This window comes from Mastomys coucha, unplaced genomic scaffold, assembly GCF_008632895.1.
Source record: "Mastomys coucha isolate ucsf_1 unplaced genomic scaffold, UCSF_Mcou_1 pScaffold22, whole genome shotgun sequence".
Taxonomy (NCBI): Eukaryota; Metazoa; Chordata; class Mammalia; order Rodentia; family Muridae; genus Mastomys; species Mastomys coucha.
Window position 1 is genome coordinate 95219771 of NW_022196905.1, and position 18741 is coordinate 95238511.

At 43.0% G+C, this 18741-nt stretch overlaps 1 protein-coding gene across 6 annotated transcripts in view; it reads left to right on the forward strand.

Moving 5' to 3' along the window:
• Positions 1-18741, forward strand: part of Arhgap24 (Rho GTPase activating protein 24) — a 713998-nt gene that overhangs the window by 656628 nt on the left and 38629 nt on the right. For 5 of the 6 annotated variants that reach the window (XM_031337011.1, XM_031337010.1, XM_031337012.1 and 2 more), the window contains 2 exons: positions 1580-1702; positions 18487-18694. In XM_031337011.1, the coding sequence (XP_031192871.1) occupies positions 1580-1702; positions 18487-18694 (331 nt within the window). Of the gene's footprint in view, positions 1-1579; positions 1703-5839; positions 6997-18486; positions 18695-18741 lie in introns of those variants that run through there. The other variant, XM_031337013.1, reaches the window with a different exon arrangement.

Genomic DNA, 18741 nt, shown 5'->3' on the forward strand with positions numbered 1-18741 from the left:
AGCATGCTATATTCACATGTATGTGCCTTATATAATTTAAATGTACATTCTATATATAGTAACATCAATGGAATGGAATGCTTAAAAAATAATCCTTGTTACTCTTGAATAGTTGCTCACACATTTATTAGCTATGTAGTTTCTCTGGTAAAAGGCAGTTAAATGAAATGCAGAAATTGCAGAGTTTCTAATTTTGTACACTCTATTTACATATGCTTTCTTTCCTTTTCTCATAAAAGCAACTCCTTTTGTTTATTAAGATGTATTTTGGTATGGGGAAACCTATTTGGCATTCATTTGGCACACGTTTATCCAGTTGTATGAGAGAGACAAGACCAGCTGAGCCACTCAGTAGATTGACCTCAAATTCCCCTCTATGCACAGGACTCCTCAACCAGGACTTGTCAGCTAAGAAGGCCCTATAGAATCCAGGACTCACATGCCTAAACATAGCTTTCAAAGCTATGGGTGAATTTAGTTTGAGTGTTCAAGAATAGAGGCAGACGGAGCCTTTTATAAGCAGAAGCCTACAAGCCCTTCGCAGAAGTATTCCAGTCTACTTACAAATGGTGACCTAACCAAATAAACCCCTTGAATATGAATTATCAATCCAAAGGCTACAAGTTTAGAATGTTTAGTGAAAATTAAATGTTAATGGCTACTGAGCACCACCTGAACAGTTAGTATAACATTAACCCCCAGAGTTTAGTGAAGTGGTACCCAACTTTTTGAATTCTTCTTTCACAAGCATTATGAATGTTTCAAGTCGGATGCATGTCAGCTCACAGCACCAGTACTCAGAGACACATTCTTATATCTAACAGATTCTCCGGGTCTGTGTCAGAGTGAGCTGTGGCCACTCTTTCACTACAAACCTGAAAATTACATTCCAGAAAAATTGAAGCACATTACAGGATTTCCTGGACATTAAATTGTGCGCTTTAGAATATAGCTCTTCAAATCTGATCTTAGAGACTGAAATGATCTTCAGAGAATGGGTGGGGAAATAAAAGAGGCACAGTGCCCCTCTGCACCCAGGGCTTTTGAACGTTCCTACTCCTACTCTGGTGTCAGGGTCTTTGGATATGGTTTGGCTTCTGTAGTAGGCAAGGCATGCGACCACTCCCCTCCCCCATTCCATGGTGTGCCCAGCGCATCCTGGACCACAGATCTGCTGTCCACAGGGTGTGAACTAAGCAGGGTTCAGTGCTCCTGACAAAATTCCGAGTGCTCTGTGGACCACTACGCCATCATCTCCTCCGTTCGCTTTGTCTGTTCTGTTTTTCCCTATTCAGCAGGTCTGTGAATGGATCGGATTATGAGTTACTGCAGGCCTGTGGGTTGTTGCTAGGACAGAAAACCCCGGGCTTTGTTTAGGGAATGGTATTCGGTCTCTAGTCTTCTCCTGGAAACATAAGAGCTTTTCCTTTTAAAGCAGCAATCCCCACCCCAGGTCCCCCAGAAGCTAAGGTAAATATTTCCAATTTATACAGTGGGACGTGGGGCTGCCCACATGAGGCCCTGAGGTATCTTTGATCAGGGGTTGAACTGTCCACTGAATGTCCTTGTATTTTTGCAGGAGGTGAACGAGATCGGATGACAGCCAATCATGAGAGCTATCTCCTCATGGCGAGCACCCAGAATGACATGGAGGACTGGGTGAAGTCCATCCGCCGAGTCATATGGGGACCTTTTGGAGGAGGTGAGCAGATTTTAGCCATAGAAATCAGAAAGTAGAGGGAGCAATTCATCCCTTCTCCCAGCTTCTGGTACTGTGAACTCCTAGGTCCAAATGGGTAAACATTAAGATAAATAGTAAATTATTCAACACTATTGGTAGATGTGTATCTAGATAACTCATAGAGGTTTAATCACATATCATTAATAATCAAACTTCTGCGACTATGTTGAATTCTAAAACAGAATAACATTGTCTTCTTTTTATTTTGAATTTTTTTCCATTTTTGACTAACAAGTGATTATAGTATACAAAAATGTCAAAATGATTCTTATTTTATATGTTAATTTCAAAATTAATTAAAAATAAGTAAGTAAAACCCTAGAATTACTTCTTATGAAACTGACAAGAAATGACTTTATAAATAGGACATATACTACAAAAGCTCACTAGCTAAGCATGCCTGTGTGTGTGTGTGTATGTGTGTGTGTGTGTCTGTGGAGTGGTCATGCATGTGTGCTAAGATGCTTCAGGAATTAAGTGACACATCACACAGCGGGGTCCACACAGTCATATAGACTCATCACCTCACCTCATAGCCATCTTTCAGTAGACTTTATGGGTGGACAACACTGACTGACAAGCTACTTCTTAGACCGTGTCTCCTGTGTTCTGTGGGACAGGATTGTGCAGCTGTTGAGTGAATCACTACTCACCACAAGAAAAGAAGGAAGGGCTAGCTCACGCTGCAACTCGATGAGTCTTCCCAACTTGACACTAAATGAAAGAAGTCAGGCCCCATCCCGCCCCACAGTTCACTTGTATGATTCTGTACGCAGGAAAGCATAGATAGAATATTGATAGAATGAAGAATAGATGCCCTGAGCTAGGGTGGAGGGTGAGACTGCAGAGTGACTGACAGCTGATAGGGACATAGTGCCTTTTTGAGAAGGTATAATCATGGTCTAGTCTAACCATGAAGACTGCACATGCAGCATGGTCTAACCACCACTACTTTGGGTACTTTACATGTGTAGTCAATGCTCCAGATGGGTCTCAATAAAGCTCTGGGTCACACCTGCATTGCCCTAACTCCTTGACAAGAGAACACATTTCCCTTCCTGTATTTGCTGTGGACCCTAGAGGACATTAACTCCAGATAGCTATTTCTTGCCATCCTCCTTTCTTTCTGTCACCCAGACTTCTTCCATCTTTGATTAGGGGCACCTGGCCTGCCTGAGGCTGCTCTTCACCTTTGGATGCATCTTAAATGTTTGTATCAGGATTCTGACACCTCCCTGTGGAAGTTACAAAATGTGTCTATTTAGAAGGTTGAAGTTCTTCATAAGGTACTAAGGCCTGGAAATGTTCAGGCTCCATAAGCATGCAAAGTGCCTGCTCTTTCTAATGTTCTCTTAATGGTGAACCCCGAGAAGCTTCTCTGGCACCCCACTCTCCTAGCAGCTAAAGACTGAGTAGGAAAGAGAGACTGTAGGACTCTTCACCAAATGAAGACAGTTATTTTACAACAATTCTTCAGACTAATCTCTCAGCTGGGAGATTCAGCACAGAGTCTAGATCTCCTAAACTGCTCAAAGCTCCCATGACCTGCTCCTCCCTGTTAGTAATGTTGGGAAGCAAATGGTGTCTGCATCTGCTTGAAAATAAACTAGAAGTGTGTGTGTGTGTGTGTGTGTGTGTGTGTGTGTGTCTGTATATATGTGCCTGTGTGTATACTTGTACATGTGCCAGGACCTAAATGTGTATCTATATGAGTGTATTTGTATCTGTATATCTGTGTGTGTCTGTGTCTGTGTGTGCCTATATATGTGTGTGTGTATGTGTGACTGTGTGTGTGTACCTGTGTATGTGCCAGGGCCTAATATATGTCTATGTTGGGGGGGGAGTGTGTGTATGTCTGTGTATGTATACCTATGTGTGTGTACCTGTGTGTGTCTCAGGAACTAAATATGTGTGTATGGGTATATTAGTGTGTGTGTCTGTGTCTATATGTGTGTTTGTGTCTGTGTGTACCTGTGTATGTGTGCTTCTATATATGCCAGGGCCTAAATGTGTATCTATGTTTGTATGTAAGAAATAGTGTGTATGTATGCCTGTGTGTGTGACAGGGCCTAAATGTGTGTCTATGTGTTTGTGTATGAGTGTGTGTGTTTGTGTATGTGATTATATGTATGTCAGTAATAATTTTTCTAATTTTATTTAATTTTTTTACACTCTGGATTTTATCTACTTCCTGGTCCACCCTCTGACTGTTCCATATCCTATACCTCCCCCCCATCTCCACGAGGATATCCCCACACCCCCACTCCCACCCCACCAGACCTCCCCAACTCCCTGGGGCCTCCAGTCTCTTGAGGGTTAGGTGCATCTTCTTTGACTGAATCCAGACCAGGCAGCCCTCTGCTGTATATGTGTTGGGGGTCTCATATCAGCTGGTGTTTGCAGCCTGGTTGGTGGTCCAGTGTTTGAGAGATCTCAGGGGGTTGAGACTGCTGGTCCTCCTACAGGGTCACCTTCCTCCTCAGCTTCTTCCAGCTTTTCCCTACATGGGTCAGCAGCCTCTGTCCATCAGTTGGGTGTAAATATCTGCATGTGACTCTTTCAGCTGCTTGTTGGGTCTTTTGGAGGACAGTCATGCTAGGTCCCTTTTTGTGAGCACTCCATAGCCTCAGTAATAGTGTCAGGCCTTGGGACCTCCCCTTGATCTGAATCCCACTTTGGGCCTGTCGCTGGACCTTCTTTTCCTCAGGCTCTTCTCCATTTCCATCCCTAAAATTCTTTCAGACAGGAACAATTGTGGCTCAGAGTTTTTGACTGTGGGATGGCAACTCCATCCCTCACTTGATGCCCTGTCTTTCTGCTGGAGGTGGGCTGGAGCTGCCCTCCAGAATGTACCAGAGACCAGGGAGATAAGAGACTCTCAGGATTCAAAGAGAGGGCCATTAGATGAAATGCCCTACAGTATGGAGAGGGAGTGTGTGTCAGTAATAATTAAAGAAGAAGCATCACTGATCTGAGAGGGAGTGAGACACAGGATTTGGAGAGAGGTGGAGTGGAAATGATCCACAGTCTTCATGTACAAATTCTCACAGTGAAATTTAATAAAATCAAGCCAGAAAGTTAGCTTGTTAAATTGTTCAACCCTGGAAATGTTTAGTTTTAGTTGTTTCATTCTTGTTTATTTTTTATTTATTTTTAATTGTGCCCATGTGGAGTGGCTGTTTTAAATATATATAGTTTTCCCCAGAGGTTTCAGGTTTTCAGCGACTAGAGGCACCAGACGACCTTAAAGCTAGATGTTGTAGAAGTTCCAGCATGGGTGCCAGGGACCAAACAAGAGAAGCATGCGCTCCTAACCACACAGCTAGCTCTTTAGCCCCTGGCTTGTTCTGTAAATTGAATTTTGTTCCAGGTGACTTTGAGGCAGTGTTCATGAAGGACACCAGTGCTAGTCTGCTTGATGGTTTTCGGTTATTTCAAGTAAACACACACACACACACACACACACACACACACACACACACTGTTATGTGCCTTGCTGTGACTGGGGGCTAAATTAACCATATTGGGCAACCACACTATTGTGAAAGGTGCCATCCTCATCCATCTCAGGGTTTGGGGAAGCTCCTGCTAAAGGGCTGGGGAGGGAGGAGGTCAAGGGATCAGCTAGGGTTAAAATGCCAGCATTCCAGATCTGCTTAGGGAGCAGCCAGGTGGGTGAATGATTAACGCAAAGCAGTAGATTATTCAGTGAACAGGACTGGAAGGTTTGGAGGGCAGAGCTGAAGGAAAGCTCCCAGGAGCTGGCTTTCAGACCAGAGAAGTGGATACATTTCCATCGTGCCTGGCCTGGTTTGTTTCACAGTTGCACCTGTAGGCTCCCCTGCTGCCAGAATTAATTTTTATAGACATATAAAAACATACAGATGTGTAATAGTATGTGGCATTTTTATCTTAGCATCAACAAATAGATTCAACCACACAAGATATGGAGGAAAAAATATGTGGATCTTGTATGGAAAGGAAATAAATGTGAGAACACACACACACACACACACACAGAGAGAGAGAGAGAGAGAGAGAGAGAGAGAGAGAGAGAGAGAGAGAGAGAGAGAGAGAGAGAGAGAGAGGTGGTTCTGTTTTCTGGAGGGGCTGAACCAGACAGCAGCGAAGGTGCTGAGTCAAACAAGAGTTGTGCGATCAGTGAAGAATCAGAAAAAAAAAAAAATGAAAGGGGCTTCACAGGGCAGAAGGCATCATCCCTCCCTCCCCTCCTGATGCCACTGCACCTGCTTAGTCTGACCAGCAGGCACTGGAGGCTGCAGCAGCCACAGCTGTGACTAGGCAGCAGCAGCCCTGCCAGCGCCCGCCCAGCTCTCATTGAGAAAAGGGAACCGGAGCAGGAGGGGGAGGAGAGCTCCCTGCAAAGCCGCCTGCCTCCGGAACAACCAAGGAGACTCCAAATGGGCACCGGATTCTTCTTACGTGGCGGCTCCACGGGGAGCTGGAAGACAGAAGGGAAAAGGGAGAAGTCTGCAGAGAGCATCAGAGGCTGAGGGGGTACCATAAAAGGAGCAGGGGAGTCCTTTGCAAGGAATTATCGTGCGTGCGCTGGAACGTGTTCTGGAGAAGGTGCCAAAGATTCCTTCGCCTTTCTCTCAGACTAAAGGAGCCAGCCAGGACCGTCCAGAAGTACTCCCGAGAGGCCTTTTAGTCCTTCTTCCTCCTCCCCTTTGCACAGGGCCATTTGCTGACCTTTCTAGAGGACTTTCTGTCCAGCTGAGAAGACAGTTCTCAATAAACGAAACCATTCCTGCCTCGAGAAGGTAGTCTCAGCTTGCTAGCTGCAATTCTTTTCCTGTGACATTTTGGAATGTCTGCAGAAACTTAAAAACAAAACAAAACAGACAACAGCAGCAGCAGCAACAACAACAAAATCCTCAAAACTCACTGAATTAGGCAAAAGAAAAAGAAGGAGAGTAATTTGTTTTGATTCTTACCAAAAAGGAGTAAATGAGATGTTACCTTAACTCAGGACTTGGATGATCAAAACCCCGGGAGTTCTAGGAATCAGCACTTCAGACTGACACATAAACAAACATGAGGAGGAGCACCTGTGGGCTTCCACACAGAGCCAGGGTTTAAGGAAGCCTGAGCTGGTCTCACACAACTTGGGGCCTGCATGATGCCTGAAGACCGAAATTCGGGGGGACGCCCCTCAGGTGCCTTAGCATCAACTCCTTTCATCCCCAAAACTACATACAGAAGAATCAAACGGTGCTTTAGTTTCCGGAAAGGTCGGTAGATGGTCTCTTGAATGTCCTTCTAATGAGTGTCTGAATGTCGGCCCATTGTGGAAGCTTTCAGACCGGTTAGACTCAGACAGAATGGGGTTTGGAAACGAAGGGTTTAGCATTGTGTAAGACATTGCTAGTCTAGACTGGTTTTTTTTTCAAGGTCCATATTGATCCGTGTATTGCTGTCTGTGAGGGTAGGTGGGGCTTAAGAATGGTCATTCTATAAGGATCCTTGACTGACAGGGAACTAAGCAAGTCTGAAAGGAGGGGTGAGACTGACTACTCACTCTCCAGCTCTTCCCACACTCAGATCCAGCATCCTTGTTCTGACCTCTGAAACTGGTCCTTTGCAAATCTCTATTCTGTATCTCATTCTTTTGTTTTTCCAAACGGAGCCTCCTGCTGCCTCCCTACCCTACCTGGAAAATTTTGAGGACCAGATTCTCTGTGGTGAACCCTGTCCCTCTTGACATTGGCATAAGTAGGAATCCCCTTGACTTTCCATATATATTATTGGGAAAGGACAAACCAATTATAAACAACAGAACAAACTAAGGCATTTCTGAATTGAATTGTTTTCAGGGATTTAAAGGGTATGGCATTAGTGAATTAAATGTTTTCAGAAAAGGGTTATGTGTAACTTTTTAAAGTTACTTTTGCCTTAAACAATAATGATATAGTAGAAGAATTGTTCAAAGGTGAGTAATTAGAACATTGGGGCAGCTGATAAGTGGAATGACCCAGGGCTGTCACCTTGTCTTCTGGGTCTGCCACCCCTTAGTTATAACCCCCTACTTATCAATCAACCAAAAAATGAGAAAATATGAAATTCAAATACAGTGGGAACTTGAGCCTTGAGGAGCTCCGACCATGATCACCTGTTATCAAGAAGGTGTTCACTCAGGCTCCGGTTTCACTTACAAAGACATTAAATGAGAAGCAAATAATGTCAGCTCTCAGGTTTTTTAGGTCTGTGAGCATCTTGTGGCCACTGCCAGGTTACATCATTGATAGAGAAGTTATCAGAGGGAGAACTTGAGAACTTGAAAAAGGCCCTAAGGCAAAGATATAAAGGACCTTTGCTTAGAACTTCCTGACCCTTTGGAAGTAACAGGATGTTTGGAGTATTTCTGCAACTCTGACAGAGCAAGGCAGTTTCCACCATGTCTCCCTCTCCTCCTCCAGTACTGCAGAGCATACAGTAGATTTGTGGAAATGCCCAAAGCCTGCTGTAAGCATTTAGAATGTTCCCCTCTCTTAAGTGCCAAAGGAAGGCAGCCTGTCCCCCACAGGCTGGGACAGCACATGAAAGCTCCTTGATGACTATTTTTACCTGCCTTTTCCTTATGAAGTCTTACTGGTCTAGGGAAATGTTCAATATTTGAGTCAAGGACTAAGTGATACTCCACTTACAAAATGCTATTTTCTGCTTTCTGTTAGAAGCAGGGAGGGAGGAGACACAGGGAGCAAGCAGCCTCTCATGTCTGATTCCTTGGCTGCAGAACTGCAGTTCTGCAGTGGGACACAGGAAGGAAGGTCCCCAGCTGCTGCAACTGTGCTGTTGCCAAGCTGTTAGGCTGTCTTCATGCATCTGTCACCCTTACATTATTGCATAAAGTGTAGGGACTGCGCACCTTTGAAGTTTGATGCTAAAAACAAAGACTTCCCTCTCAAATCCTCCAAACTCTTCTGACTCTGGTACTCAGGTGTTTCCTACAGTGGACCCCTCTTTCTGGCACCCCTCTTTCTGGCACCCCTCTCTCTGGTGCCCCTCTTTCTGGCACCCCTCTCTCTGGTGCCCCTCTTTCTGGCACTTCCCTTTCTGGCACCCCTCTCTCTGGTACCCCTCTTTCTGGCACCCCTCTCTCTGGTGCCCCTCTTTCTGGCGCCTTCCTTTCCCGCTTGTCATTTTTACAGAGGATGGAGTGGAGTCTATGAAGCTAAGAAACCATCCAGATGAAACAAAGAGAGTGTGTTGAGAGGCTGCTTTCCAGCTGTTCCCAAGGGCAGACCATGGGAATAAGAGACTCTGGATTTCAGCAGCGTTAGAAACAGTGCCAGAATGAAGGGTAGTGTGGGGGACATTTCCAGGTGCCAGCTCTGACAGTCACTTCCTCTCAGGCTTTTCTTTAGACCTGTCCTATCCTTCACTGCCCTCCCAGCTCACTTTCTTTATCTGAGTACTAATTAAGGCCACTGAAAAATGTTTCCTCCATGGGTTTTTAAAAACCTAGGAACTAAGACACAGAGAATGAGTAGGAAACTGGGCATTTTGGTATTCTGCATTCATACATTGGTGAAAGAAAGATTTTGATGTAATAGTAACGTATTTGTTTTTAAACTTTAAAACTTTAAATTTAAATTTTAAAAATTTAAACTCATCATGATTGTAAGCTTGATATTAAGAACTATTTCTGTGATTAGAAACTAAAGTAAATTTTTTTCTTTTTTTTTTATTTTCGAGACAGGCTTTCTCTGTGTAGCCCTGGCTGTCCTGGAACTCACTCTGTAGACCAGGCTGGCCTCGAACTCAGAAATCCGCCTGCCTCTGCCTCCCAAGTGCTGGGATTAAAGGCGTGCGCCACCACCGCCCGGCTAAAGTAAAATTTTAATGACTGACTTTAAGTTTCCAATTGCCCAGCAGCTATTCATAGAATTTGGTATATTATATATAACCACTTAGAACATCGGGGCTTGCCCTGGGGTACCTTGAGTACCACCTTTGGTCTCTTGCCTCAGCCTCCAATTCTCTGTCACTAAGTCATTGCCCTTCACAGTGACAGTCATCTATGTCTGTCACATTCTTCATAAATTCCAACCTGACAGCCCATTCTATAAAGCATATCTGATCACTATGTCTACAGCATACTCTCTAGCCCTGTTGCACAGCTCAGAACTTGTTTCATGACTCCATATTGCCCACAGAGATAAAAACTAGTTTGCCTAATTATCAAAGCATCCCCCCAACCAGTTCCACCAGTTACCCAGTGATAGCCCCCCTAATTTCTCAGGCTAACCCATTTCTTCACATGAAGCCCGCCACACCACTTCTTGCTTTTCTACTTCGTGCCTTCTCCTACAGGGATCTCTCCTCCATCAAAATGTTGTCATCTGATCAAGACATGGATGGCTCTCACCTCACACTTCTTTCTGTCCAGCCTTGCTTTCTATAGACACCTCAAGCAGCATATATGTAGCACATATACCTACTGCTTTATTTCAGTCAAATGAACTATAGTAGTAGGCCTGATCAGTTAATATTCAAAATGAGTAGTGAACTGGTAAAGTAGTTGTGTATAGCCTGGTATTTATAAATAGAACATCATTACAGTGCTTTGTGATTTTCCTGCTAGTCTGTAAGCAATTTGAGTTAAAATACAATGACTTCATATTTGTGGAGATTCAGCCAAAATCATCTTCAGAAAATGAATGTTGTTTATGTTATAATTATGTTTTGGAAATTGATTTTTCCAATCAAAATACTATTCTCCAAACACAAATAATTTTAAACTGTGTTATTTGTCAGTGGGTGGCACTTTGGAGTTTCCACAAAGCAATGCTGGGCATAGAAGAAAGACAGAATGAGCTCTCTAAGTTATGATGTTGTAGACTTCTTGGGGACAAAGAAATAAATAATTATCAATCTGTGATAAGTACTGTCCTAAGTTTCATATGGAGAGCCACAGGTGCTTGTGAACAAAAGGCTGACTTTGTAGCTCATCTGGAAAGGCAGAGAATGGCTTAACCTATGTGAATTTGAGTTTTCCTCTCTATAGTCTTAAGAAAGTATGCAGCATTCTTAGAAAAAGACCCACCAGAGTTGAATTATTATAGTAGATTGGCACAAAGACATTCAGAAGCACCCGTACCTGTATTCATAACATATCTTTATTGGATATGCAGCCTGAGGCAGGCAACGTGGCATCTTTTATTTATCTGGTTGCAGAAGAAGAATGCCATTGAAGAACATCCTTGAAGTACATGCAAGTCATCTGACTAGGTTCCTGGAAGTAAATGATGCTGTCGTCTGTAATTGCTGTTCTGATCTGAGGTGGGGCCGATATGTCAGAGCCCTCACTTAGGATACTTTCTTTTTTTCTCCCAGTCTTTATCTCCTCTTCTCTTGCTCATTCTGACAGTGGTACCCACTGTTAATGGTGGTGGATCTTAGCTCTTAGATTTAAAGCTCTCTGTGAGAGGTTCTTACACTAGGAAGCTTCTGCCTGGTGACAGACAGAAGCTGGACATCTTTGCTCTGTGCTAAAATAACGATTTTATTTTGACTTATCCATTTACGAAGGGTGAATGTTTATTGAAAGTTTTCAGTCCTGACGATACCAGGAATTGTCTGCTAGCAGAGCTGTCGTCAGCAGAAGAACCAGAAACATTTTTTACTCTTTGATGAGCATGTGATCTGGCAACCAGATGGGACCAAAACTGCAATAACCAATAAAAGAGACCTGGAGCAACATTTAGGAATTTTTACTTGTTTCATTGGAAAACAAGGACTGTTTTATGTTCATAGAAGTTAATAGCATGTCTCATTTTGTCTCATGGAATTATTCATTTGTTTTGTCTAATTGAGAAGATGACATGTTTTATTTTCATGCATGCGTAGTTCATCCTGCAAAAGTTTGTGGAGAACTTTTGTTTCATCTGTGTTGATGTTATGCTTCAGGGATCTGAGGCAGCAGATGTCCCACGGGGATGGTGGTATATATGCTGAACATCACAAATTTGAAAATTCCAAATCTGAATTGTTTTAGTGGTGACATGATTCCTCAATAGAACCTTCCATACTATAGAACTCTCTCAAGCACAAAATTACTTAAAATCCTATATAAAATGAACCTCAGCTTATGTGTAGAGATGTATTGAAACACTGGCAAACTCTATGTTTAACTTTGGGAGCTATTGCTAAAATACATGCAAATAGCCTGCAATCTAAACAATATCTGAAATCTAGACCACAGTGGTTCACACATGTCAGGCAAGTGATACCCAATCTCTGTGAACCTTGAAGTACCTAGAGCTGGGAACAGCTCCGCCCTTGCCTGTGTGCCACCATCTGAAACATGCTGACACCTCCCTGCAGCTCTACTGAGAACTTTAAAGACAAGAGGCATAGGTATCTAGAAGACTTTATAAATCTTAGAAAACAGATATGCTGTTATACACACTTCATGTTTATTTAGGGAGCAACCTGTAATTAATGTTATTTAAATTCACATTTTAAGGAAGCACCAGAAGCAAGAGTGAATCTGATGCCGTGGCTTCTGTGGGTACTGTGCAAACAGTTGTAAAGAGGCGAAGGTCAGGTTCTGGAGAATTCATTGCATGGAAGAATTTGTTGACCAATCTGGGCCAGGGGACACCACTGGACGGCAAATAGGACACCACTGAGATCTGATTTAAAAACTGCAGGAATCTCCATCATGCAGCTGTATCCAGGAGTAGAAACATTTGTTCCTGAATGGGAGACGAGGCTCGGAGATGCAGAGGCAACAGGAATGTTCAAGGTTAAGTCTCCGAGGTCAGGAATTTATGAAACTCCTGAGATCCCTCTTGGGGAAGAGGATGATCTGAAGGGTGCATGCAAGTTAGGCAGCGAGGTTTAGAGCTGCAGCTTTCCTGAGTTATCGCCCATGCTGAGGGGGCCTTTAGTGATGTAGGGCATCTGATTTGTCCATGATCCTGTGTGTACCCCTCTTCCACCCCTGTAAGCAACTGTAAGAGTTATTTAGATTGTCACCAGTGACATGTTTTTTCTGTTGTCACCTCAGAAAAATCAAGAAACAATCACTCTGACAGTGTGTTTGCATGGGTTGGCAACTCTGGTCTTCAAAAACACTTGCAAGAAACTGTGTCTCATCTAAATGTAGCAGCCAGGAGAAACAATGTCTCATCTAATGTAGCAGCCGGGAGCTTGGAGGTAAACAGTATGAGCTCTGAATATGCGAAGAGGAGAAGAAACTTGGTTAACTCCCAGATCAAACTCCAGTGAGCTGGGAAGATAGTTGTGATCAGAAGATAAAATTAAGATTATGGGGAGTCAAAGAACATTGAAAGAGAAGTTGGTTTAGCTCCTTTTAAATCTGTCAGATTTGTAGCCAGTTACCGTTTACAGGGGTTCATACTTGCAGTCGGTTCAGTCAGAACTGAGTTGGGTGTAGGGAAAGGAAAAGAATGGTAAGAGGACCACTGCTCTGAGGCCAGCCTGGGTTTCATAGCAAGACCTTATCTCAGGAGAAGGGGAGGGCATGAAAAGGTTTAGAGATATTGGTGCTGAAGGGTCAAAGAGGCACTTACAATGTGGCGGAGCATGTTGAATAGTCCAACCTGAGATAGAAACCCAGGGCTGGCACCTGCAGAACCACACCAGGAACAACAGAGGAGATGTAGGCAGTGAAGCGAGCACACCTGAGAGTAGAATTCTGATGACTGCTGCATTACAGAAAGGGTCAAAGGAGACATCGGGACATCTGAGAGGCCAGAATCCTGAGACCTGAAAGGGTCAGGAGGAAGAGTGGGGCTGCAAGTTTCAAAAGTGACAGGAGGCATGAATCAACAAGATCTAGTGACTTAGAAAGTATTGCTAAGTATAGGACAACACAAGCTTTATACAGTGACAGGGCAGATGTCAGATGGCAATCGCTTAAATGTGAGCAGAGATGACATGAAGCTAGTTACACCATAGAAGGGATCAAGGAGGAAAGTGGGCAGCTCCAGGGCCCAGGGTGCAGTATAAGTTTACTAATGTTTCTCATGGATGGAGTCTGACTGTCTTTATCTGATCATACTCTCTGTGGATAACTGGTTCTCACTCCTCAACCATAAACCCTTCAACATGTGAAGGAAGGGGGGCTGGCTCACACACCAGCGGACACACCTTCCTGACATAGAGTTAAGTTCCTCTGTGTTATCTGCTTTTTCAGTCCAGGGAAGTGTCAGCTCCTGAGAGAGAATCCAAGGGAGTAAGAAGAACGCACCAGTGTCACTCAGATGGGCCTGGGGCAGTATTATTGGGGAATGAATCCTGAGAGTCTAAGGTGACCGTTCCTGGGGCTCTTCACATAATTCACACTCAGAAAAAAATTCTTGTTAATAATCTCCTAATTAATGATGCAAGGGCACACATGAGTTTACTCCTTTCTTTTTAATTTTAATATTTGAAATTGGATTGCTCCCCAAACAAAATTTTTAATCAGCCATTGTCTTTATTATTATCGCTATTATTACTACTACTATCATTATTATTATTATTATCATCATTATTATTATTATTATTATTATTATTTCCCCATCGGTGATTTCTCTCTCAGAGTTCAATCTTACACAGAAGGTAGTTCATACCTACCATAGGAAGCCAGAGATAGTAGGTCCATTCTATTCCAGAGCTGATGATGTAGTCGGTACGACAATCTTTACTCTCCTTTGCAAGACCAGTTCCACCGCAGAAAACTAGCATTTCCCCACAGGGATTACACATCTCATGGGCAATGTCTGCATATTTTATCTCTCTTATATGGTTTATTGCCAAGTGTACAAGTTTCTTGTGACAGAAATGAAATCTCTAGGCAACGTCCTCTCTGAAATGTCAGAGGTCTTTCTCTACTTTTTCCTCTGATTTATATGTTGGTGTTCTGAACCGCTCTCTCCTTGTCCTTATGAGAAGGGCTGAGATACAATAGGTAGGAAATGGAGGCTTTCTTTCCCACACTAAGAAGTATTGTGTAAGCAACTGAGCCCTCGTGACTCTGAGATTCCTCAGCTGGGAACGAATTGGCTTCCCTGTTTATTAGCTTTGCTACCTTTTGACAAGTTCCTTGGTAAGTCATCTGGAAACGGCAGTGGAGGTGGTGCCTGCCTCCCGGGTCCTGTGAGATTAAATAAGAATGTCGACAAATACCTGGTAAAATTCCTGACATACAGGGCTTGCTTATTATTACTCTTTCGAGCTGGCTTCTGGCTCCCTGGGAGGACTTTCTAATACTTTAAATTATCAGAAAATGAAGACTTGTGACAAGTGAGATAAAGGAGATGACTGATACCTGAGCAGGAGTGAAGGTTTACAGAGAATGCTCTGGACAGAGGCACGCTTAACTTCTGCCATGGGAGCTCCGACCCCAACAACGTACTGAATCTCTCTGAGAACATTTCCCCACCTATGAATAGATATAATAGCTGCTTGGCATATCTTTCAGAAAGCAAAGAATGCTTGCCAGGGACTTAGTATATTCTATGTAATAGTGTAACAGGCATGTGTTTCTTGCTGTGCTTTCTAAGGAAATTCTTATTTTAATGTAAAGACAAGCCTTCATGCTCAAACAACTCAAGGGGACAAGACACAGACAAAACAGACCGGCTCTCCCTTTAGTGTCTCCTGAACCACTGTCAGAAAGAAATTCTGAGAGCTTGAAGATGTGAATTTACTCTACTGCTGAACACAATTATCTCCTGAGGGTGTGGTTCACCCTGGGGTGCACATAAGAGTTGAAAGAAAGTGGCTTTCCTGGGGTTTCTCCTGGATTTGGAAAGAAAGTCTTTGTCATAACCTAACCTATATTTACTGCTCTGTATCTAATTATCAGAATAGAACCTCACGGACACAAAGTTTCTTCTTCAGTATTGACATGATGTGTTGAAATGACCTAGCAGTGCCTGGAAACTCCATGTTTGGAGTTAGAGGATAGCATCAAAGCATCCTATATTTTCAAAGAAGCCACAGACAGAGAGACCATGTTTTCCAAAAAACAATCTGCAAAACTTATCTTTAATGCATGAGACCATCTCCCAGGTGATCACATCAATGGACTAAATGTCTGTTGTATGTAACTTATAAAAATGCCAGGCTAATGGATTAACTGTCCTTTAACAAAGGGAGACTTTCTCATATTTAAAAACTTCCTGGAGGAAGGTCCTGCTGGTGTATGAGGTTTAGCACTTCATCCGCAGCCTCTCTGTTATTCATTCAGTCCAGGCCCTGTAATGGTGCCCAGTGATCAGAGGCAATTCTTCCAAAGACTGGTAATGATGTCCACTTTAAGACAGAAATGGTGTTCCATTGACAGCAGTAACAGAATAATTATGTGAACAGGTAAAGAAGTCAGCAATAAATTTAGCAGAAAAGTGATGGATCTCTACAATGAAAACTAATGAGAAAAGTTTTAAAGACAATCAGAAAGATAGTCCCTGTTCATGGACCAGTAGAATTAAAACAGAAATGTCCATGCTCCCAAAGTGATCCAGAGATTCAATGCAACCCATTCAATTTCTTCCCAGAACTAAATCAAAGCCAATTCCAACATTTATACCGAGCCACCAAACAACAGCAAAGCCTCAATTTTCAACAGCCATCTTAAACAAGGTAGAAGCCTTTTACCACCCAGCTTCAGATGAAGCCCATAGCTATCAAAAGAAGTTAAAAATAAAACCACCATATGTTCTGCCAATCATACATATACATACACATACATACACATCCAAAAGAAGTTAACATATTAGCATGCCCATGTTTATTGTAGTACCTTATACCATAGTGAAACCTCCAATGTCCATCAACTAGTTAATAAGAAAAGTGGGTTACATATAGAAAAGAATGCTGTTCACCCATAAAGCATGAAATCCTGCCCTTTGCAAAAAGATGGATGAAATTGGAAATAATTGTGTTAAGTGAAACAAAACGACACAATCGAATATCACATGCTATCATTCATGTGTAAAATGCAGAAAGGTTGTTCTCTTAGATGTCAAGAGTAGAGTGGTGGGTACCAGAAGCCAAAAAGACTGGACAGGAGGAAGCAATGGAGAGGCTGACGAACCTCACTGAGTTATGGCTTGGCGGGAGCAAGATGTCTGCTATGCCAGTAAGCGTAGATGGCAGTCACCTGTTTAAAAAAAAAATGAGCTAGGTACAAGTCTGGTAGAAGAAGCCTTTAATCCCAGCACTTAGGAGGGAGAGGCAGGGGATCATCGCTGGCCTGAAGGATAGCCTGCTCCTCAGGGTAGGATCATCGCTGGCGTGAAGGATAGCCTGCTCTTCAGGGTAGGATCATCGCTGGCCTGAAGGATAGCCTGCTCCTCAGGGTAGGATCATCGCTGGCGTGAAGGATAGCCTGCTCCTCAGGGTAGGATCATCGCTGGCGTGAAGGATAGCCTGCTCCTCAGGGTAGGATCATCGCTGGCCTGAAGGATAGCCTGCTCTTCAGGGTAAGATCCAAAAAGAGAAAAGGAAAACAACAACAAAATAAAAACAAAAATACACACAAAAAAAAGAAAAAATTTAATATTTACATCATAAAAGCATGACAACTGTTTAAGAGAATGTACACATTATTTAAACATTGCCTAGTTTGTGCATGTATTAAAATATACAATGCCCCTTAAGTATGCATGCTTTTTTACATGTTTATAGTTTAGTATTAAGTTTTAAATTTTCATTGATGACTTTAATGTCTAAGGAGCAAGCCAGATCTTATCTCTCCACTTCCTGTCCTTATTACAGGTAGTTCTTGATCCCATGGTAGTTATAACTCATTGCTTCTTGTGGCCAATACCAGTTTTCACTGCTACCCAGTGTCGGTTACCTTTTTTGATATCTGTGCCTGACACTTCTCCACTTCCAGCTCCTTAGACAAGCCAAAAAGAGAGAGAAGTTAACTGAGATGTCCAGCTAGAATTCTTTTCAAGAAGAAAATCACATCCAGAGAAGCTTGGTAACTCTTCCCAGGCTGCAGTATAGGATGTGACCACTCTGCTGCATGGAAGTGGGAGAAGCATTTTATTTCCTGGCTTTTAAAGTAGAAATGTCAAGAGAAAAAAAGGCATGTGAATGGTTGTTGAATTATTAAACAGCATTTTTCAGAAACCACTTATTCTAAATTCTTCAAAGGAAGCTCCATGCCCCTGTCACCTGCTGCCATCTCCACTGCCCCTGAAAATGCCACTTCCTGTTTTTCTAAAACGAGAAGGTAAACTTCATTTGTGCTAGGTTTGATACCACATATGGAATTGCTTTGTGCGTGGGCGCCATTTCTAGCAGGGCTAAGAATCCACTCCTCAACGCCTCAACAGCAAGATGCTTTATCACTTGGAATGTGATGATTCTGCACTATGAATCCGCAAATAAATTATATAACAGATGGGAGTAAAGCCAGCTGTTGTTATTATCAAATCTTTGAGTTAATGGCTGCTGATTAAGGCTTCTTGGGCCTTGCACAATTTCCACATGTAACATTTGCTTTTCTTCCCCTTTTATGAGACGCAGAAGTTTTCAGCTTCCTTTTTATCCAAGCCTGGACTATCCCAGGAAGAAGTAGCCCAAGGAAATGCCGGAGATCCACTGGATGAGTGTGTGTGATGTTTCAGCAGGAAATGGCAAACATCAGATACTCACCATCATTCCAACCTGGGTGCTTTACAATGAATTTGAAAAGAAAACAGCAATGAATGAGTAGAAAAAAATTTTTTTTCTGTGATCTCTTCTTCCAGGTATTTTTGGACAGAAACTGGAAGACACAGTCCGATATGAGAAGAGATATGGAAACCGGCTGGCGCCCATGCTGGTGGAGCAATGTGTGGACTTCATCCGACAGCGGGGGCTAAAGGAAGAGGGCCTGTTCCGGCTGCCGGGCCAGGCGAACCTTGTCAAAGAGCTCCAGGACGCGTTCGACTGTGGAGAGAAGCCCTCCTTCGACAGGTATGTTGGACAGGCCATGACTTGACTGACCAAAGGGATGCCGTGGG